The sequence below is a fragment of the Cariama cristata genome, unplaced genomic scaffold (assembly GCF_000690535.1).
Source record: "Cariama cristata isolate BGI_N322 unplaced genomic scaffold, ASM69053v1 scaffold7249, whole genome shotgun sequence".
Lineage (NCBI taxonomy): Eukaryota > Metazoa > Chordata > Aves > Cariamiformes > Cariamidae > Cariama > Cariama cristata.
In genome coordinates this window covers 33,702-40,398 of record NW_009635148.1, presented here as the reverse complement: position 1 = coordinate 40,398, position 6,697 = coordinate 33,702, and the positions used below count along the sequence as shown (strand labels likewise).

Sequence of the window (6,697 nt, the reverse complement as noted above, 5' to 3'; positions counted from 1 at the left end):
GTCAAATATTTTTAGGTACCCTCAGAATGTCTCACGACAAGAGATGCCCAATATCAGTGAGGTCACACAGAAAGTTTTGTGGGAGACCAAGACTCTGTGCCTCTGTTCCGAGTTCTCAGCTGGTGTCCTAAGCTTGTGCAAACCTTTCTGTATGACACTATAGACTGAAAATACAAAAAAATTACAAAAAAAAGCGTAATGTAAAATTATTATTTTTTTATTATTTGATGTAATTTTTGTATTTTACCAAAGGTACTTTTATTCTTTCGTTTACAAAGCAAAAAAAAAAGTATCTGGATCACTTGCAAGTCAAAGAGAAATATCAGATGAAAAAGAACATTTTTTTCAATGACTGGTTACCTGAGTTACAGTGCAATATTTAATTTCAGACAATATTGCTCTTAAGATTTTTTTACAGTAAGAAATAATAAGCTTTTTCAAGTCAAAACCTAGATCAGTGCTTGCCATAAATTTAAGAATTCTCATGAACCAACAACATGAAATATTTTACATAATGTATACTATATATTTTTGCTTGCCTCTACAATAAATTAATACCCTGGATGACTTAAGTATTAGCAAAAGTATTTACAAAAACAAGATAAAACACAGTATAAAATTTCTTCAAAGATATATTTCTTACAAGAAACAGTTTGGTACCAAGAGTGAAATTTCAAGTCTTACAAAATTGCTTCTCCCTTACTTAAATTCATAAATAAGATTGAATTATACAAACACACACTGATATCCTCATATGGGTTTATGCAGTAAAAGCGTGTATCTCTTCTTGGCAGTATCCAAGACTCTTCAGATACCTGAAAGTCAGAAATCAAGTTGGTAATATTAATATTTGGAACCCAAAACCCACCACAGACATAACTGAAGCATAGCTTCAGCAACACTATCTTGTTTTTATTCAAACACAATGAAGTTTACCTTTGCAAATACATTTAGAAAAGAACTCATGCCCAGGAGCTCATAGGTACTACAAGATCTTTTAGGATACTGAAAAAAAATCTAAAATATAGATATCACTTGAATTCTCAAATTTCTCAAGAGGTAGCATAATTACTGGCCAATTCCACCCTCCATTAGATCCATGCACCTGACTTTTGTAAGGCTGCAGAAATGCAAAAGTGATGTCCGTATTGGTTCAATACTTTGAAGCTGGACAACAGAAAGTTACAAGGCCTTTTATTTTTCTAAATATATGGCATATAAAATAAAGAAAGTATTAGGTACAGACATAAATAAATGCATTAATTAAAAAAAAAATCCAGAAGTGCTTGTGATAGAACAACTGCTTTGAATTTTACTTTTTATAACCTAATTTGTCCAGTTAACACCAACACAGAAAGCTTATTTCCTATTACAGCAACGTTTCTATGAACATCAAATTAAAAGCAGCATTCAAAACCTCGGGGAAAAAAGGTCACTGTTAAAGAGATGCTCTTAGAAAGTTTCGGACAACTTAGTAGAGCTCATGAAATTTACATATTGCTGATAGACTTAGCTACACACTACACACACTCCTCAAGTATGATGCCAGGCATGTCTGTTTGGTTTGGGTTATTTTTTTTTTTTAAATTTAAGAAGTTTTCTTGCAAAGCAGAAAACGTAAGGCTGTTTTTGAAAGACTACCAAATCAGAAACAGTACAGCTGGTTAGGTGACCAAATTTTAAAAAATTCCTCATTCTCTAGTTAATCATTTAAAATACTCACTGTACTCCTTGTTCTGTAAAAGGTGTTGGACCACAGATGCAGATAAGCACTTTGGAGTCTTTTCTGCTTCTTTTCACAAACTCCGAGAGAAGAGATGAAGAAATCTTCCCCTGTTTACCGACCCAGCCCTTGGTTGGTTGCGAAAGAATAAATTGAACCTCAAACCTGGTAAACAGAAGAATATTTCATAAATATTGCCTCTGTTTAGAAATCTGCTACACAAAATGCTAGTGACCCAGACACTGATGTTTTCTATGATTACTTTCCCGTTCTGCTCAGCTCCCACTGCACAGTATCAGATCTCACAGACTTAGTTGTTCCTGTCAAGTCAAATCACCTCCAGTATTGTGTATTTAATTAACCCAATCTTTCAATCTTAAAAACTTTAGCTATTTCACCTTACAAAGAAAAACAGCTGGTACCAATCAAGATACTAAAGCACAGATATGACTGTTCTGTTATTCACTCATACAAATATTGGTGTAGCTCAATACAGAAGCAGTGAAATAAGAATGCTTAGCCAAACTTGTGAAAAATGTCAGTTTAACTTCATTAATGAGAAAATACTACAACTGGTTTCATAAACTCACTAACAGAGTAGTTATTGAGTAAAAAACAAGCACTTGTGTATCTGAGGCTCCTATTAAAAGGGAGAAAGGGTTTTTACTGTAAATTTGCACAATGTCTAGACTATGAAGCTTTGAATGTGCCAGACATCACCAGGTTATGAAATAATATTGATTTTTCACTTCAGTGTTGTGAAAGAAAAAGTGAAATTAATTCGTTCATACAAGTTCAACTAAGAATGAAGTAAGCATAAACAAAACGTACTTCTATCACATAAAGTCTAGGCACTGACAATTAATGTAGTGATAAAAGCAAGCGCACTGAAATTAAAAGGCAACCTGATATTCCTATGTCTCCTGATAGAACTATGGTCTGCTAAACTAAGTTGACATTGCATACGCACTAGTACATTTTAATCTGCAATTACATTGTAATTGAGAAAAAAAAAGGCAACAATTAGACAGTAAGTAAAAATGAAATTAATTGGCCTAATTTAAACTTTGAATTTCTTGATAAACATTTTCTCAACTAAGTGACACCAAAGAGACTTTTAAGACTTCTGTAAATTCAGGATGTTGCTCCCAGGGTACACTATCCTTCTCTATCACGTCTGTGCTTCTCTTTGCATATCTGTATCTTCTATTTCTAAGGCTAATATTCTTCATCTTCAAAAAGCTTCTCAGTCTTAATCATCTCATCTAACATATTGTCTCCAATAAACATCTATTAAACACTGTCAAATCAAATCCCTGGCTTCCTATGGGACCTACAGAACATAAAGACACAGCCTGCTGCTATGCATCTGTGACCAATATAAGCACACCTCCTTCCACTCCCTAGGTCTCATGAAATTCTTAGCTAAGAGTTTCCAGAATCAGGATCTGTCTTTGTGCCAAAGCTGTACAGTTAGTCTAAGCCCCAAGACTTGTTTTCCTATATACTGGGATGGTACAAGTTGTTCTCCACAATTTTTAAATACCTTTCATCTTTCAGAGCTAATTGCTCTAGTTGGTTTCTCCAAAGTATGTCATCTTCTGTCTTGTTGAAGAAGATCAGCTTCGCTGTCCTTAAAAAAGAAAAAAATTAACTGCAGATTGTTTCTGTATTTGAAACACATGTTAAAGAATCAGAACTTACTGCATTATACACAAGCCTTTTACTTTTTTGTTTGGTTGGGTTTTTTTTGCAACTCTGCAATCCTCAAGTCTTTTTACCACTAACCCAACATAGTTTCTTTTTTGCTATACCTGAAAGTCTGTTGGCCTTGTGACCTCTCTTCTAAATGCCATAACCCTGTCTGCAGTTGCAACCTCTAGTTCAGGAACTGCTGTCCTAATAAAAATAAAGTCTCTTGAAGTTACTAAGATGTGACTGAAATTACAACAGAGCTTGTGAAGTTTTATCTGTTGGTTTCTCAATATTGTTTGAGCACTACAATTAATAGCTGGTATATGAACTCTGTACACTTTTTTAATATTACATACACCAGCTTGTACAGGTGAAAGTGGAATTTCAAGAAGATTTTGTCAATATTAATTTCATAAAGATGGAATCTAAACACATAGAAAGTAAGAGAAAATTAACTCATAACTTGAAGAGTGAACTACAGCTCTGTATCAGGCTATCTTATTCCTACTTTATTTGTTGACTTATAAAATCTATTTACCTGGAAAGCTACTGTTCACAAGCATTGTATTTGCCAGATAGTTCACATAAAAAATAAATGCTCTGTCATTAAGGTCAGTGCTATTATCTCTTTATATTTTTATGCTACAGTGGAGGCAAAAGACAAAAAGACTGACTTTACAAAACAGAACTTATTGTTTGTATTCCTACTTTATTTGTTGACTTATAAAATCTATTTACCTGGAAAGCTACTGTTCACAAGCATTGTATTTGCCAGATAGTTCACATAAAAAATAAATGCTCTGTCATTAAGGTCAGTGCTATTATCTCTTTATATTTTTATGCTACAGTGGAGGCAAAAGACAACTTTACAAAACAGAACATATTGTTTGATGAAGCCACATAAACCTAACTTCTCCTTTACTGCTACTGACAGACTAATACCTTGGGGACAACCAATATAAAGACAGATGATGTGCTGTTAAACTCAAGCAGTTCCTGAACTGCACCCCACAGGGCTTTAAGTGACTTATTTTTTCTACTCAGGCACAGCTCTGAGAGGAGAGAGCATGTTGCTGTGGTGCCAGAAGCAGTAAGTTCAGTGCCCTACTTGCAGGAAGCCGGAGCACTGGGATACCTGGCAGGGAAACACATGCAGAACCACCTGGGTACCTGTCAGCTAAGCCTGCTGGTCCTGCTCACCACACAGCCCTGCAATTCCAGTTCCATAACATGGCACTCCACTACCCAGCATCCCTTTTCCATGCGACCAACCTTGCTTCTAAGAGACTACATATGTTATATACACTGATGGGAAGACTACATTAGAAGAAAAAACAGATTAAGGTACCACTGTTGGAAAAATTCAGGTAGCTTGTAGTTACAACAATAACGAAAGCCATAATAAATACTATTCTTAATTGCCAGCAATTCTTAGACTTCAAGAAAATAGTTATAAAAAGAACCCAAAGGATGTTTGTACCTGAATACAGTTTGTTTCTATGATGCTGTGCTGAAACTAATCCCCACCACATCCTCCTCTGTACTTTGCAGAGGACCATCTTTCATGCATGCACATCAAATATGCCAAGGCTTCTGCGGAGAGTTCATCATCTCCAGCTGCTCAACTGCAATTTAAAAGCCTATATTCTCCCAATCTGAAGATATCACGTTTTTCTGACTTCTAAACTTTTCCCCTTTTACAGTTTGGTAGCACTTCAAGATATGAGGAAATCTCTTTGGCCCAGCCTTAAAAGGTGACACTCTTACAAGCTACATCAGATGCCAAAGATAAGAGAGCATCATCTACTTATGACAAGCACGTTGATTTTCTGCTGCCAAAATACGAAACTGAGGTATGACTGTTGTATGTAATACACATCATCAGTAGCGTATTATTGAGAGAAGTGTTATTGAGAGAAAGAAGTTCCAGATGCATTACAACTCAAAGTAAGTTACAACGCACAAGCTTTGGAAAATTTGACTGGTATAGAACAAAACAGCCCCAAATCAGCTATGCTACATCTTTAAATACTAAAATCATCTTATTCAGAAGCTAGCATGTACCAAAAATCTAGGTTCCTTACATGCTTCCCAGGGCCCACTTCCCTGAAAACATGGAAAATAAAACTCACTTCAAGAATGTAGTGTTGTCAAAGCTGGCATGGTGCACCACAGCATCAAGTGTTGCTCAGGTGGGGAAAAAAGTGCATAGGAAAGCCATGCATTTTGTTCATTGGGCACAAAGGCAGAGATTGGTTATTTGGCAAATAATGCTTTCAGACACCCTTACTGATACTCCCTAGTGTATATATATTTATCTGCTGCAGTACTGCTCAGTACTCAGCACTATAAAGAGAACAGAAAACCCCCAAACTTGGAATGAACTGGTAAGTTTTGCTAGAAATGAAGGAGAAAACAGCTAAAAGGAAGAGGTGGAGATTTAGATATGATCCCCACCACTACTGAAGAGCTGGTTGAATGACGACAGAAGTTTAGGTAACAAATTATAAACTTCATCAGCCCTTTGGAAGGAAATTGGGAGAATCTAACATATGGGATACTACTTCAAGGGATGTAGATTTTAATAAACTCCAAAAACTGGTATGCAAGGTCTTATGGAAAGCAGTAGAGAGAGAGGAGTTATAGACCCCTAGAGGATTTTAACACAGATGAAGAAGAGGAGGTAGAAAAAGTTCCAAAATCAACTTCAAAACAACAATGATGATGAAAGTGGGACACTACATTAAAAGTGAATATGAGAAGAGAGTGGTAATTTAGGAATGAAAAACTGGAGACAAAACAAGTTACAACTATCAAGGAGAACCAAGAATAGACTACAAGCATCCTGTACTTACTTAAGAGCATTAGCCTTCTACCTAGTGCTTAGTGCCTTCGTGCCTCAGTCTTCTTTAAGAGACTTATCTACCTGATTGCAGTTATACACCACCAGTAAAAATGAGCAAAAATCTCATCTTAAAAAGGAAAAAACAGCATAGAGGACCAATACTCTTTTTAAATTAATGCTTTGGCCAAATACAATTTGGCCTGTAAGAGAAGAAACAAAGCTGAAGGAAGAGCATTATGACAATGCACAAAAGGATACTGCAGACAGTAAGAGAACAAATTGTTTTCCACATTTACCGTAGGCAAGAAATAACAGACTTAAAAAGACAATAGGGAAGCTTTGGCTAGACAGTAAGAATGGAAATCCAATGATCCAAGCCCGCTGCATCACAGCAAGTGCTGCCCGGGGAAGCTGCGGATTCTCCAGCGTTCACA

General features: G+C 35.9%; 1 protein-coding gene across 1 annotated transcript in view; it reads right to left on the bottom strand.

Annotated features, from left to right (window-relative positions):
- Nucleotides 1-201: 201 nt before the first annotated feature.
- The window catches only part of LOC104167218 (cytochrome b5 reductase 4), a 39,349-nt gene continuing 32,853 nt past the window's right edge, over nucleotides 202-6,697 (bottom strand). The window contains exons 13-15 of the mRNA XM_009707412.1: nucleotides 3,270-3,356; nucleotides 1,724-1,888; nucleotides 202-815 (exon numbers count right to left, since the gene is read on the bottom strand). Of these exons, the coding sequence (XP_009705714.1) occupies nucleotides 761-815; nucleotides 1,724-1,888; nucleotides 3,270-3,356 (307 nt within the window). The 3' untranslated portion in view covers nucleotides 202-760. The remainder of the gene's footprint in view (nucleotides 816-1,723; nucleotides 1,889-3,269; nucleotides 3,357-6,697) is intronic.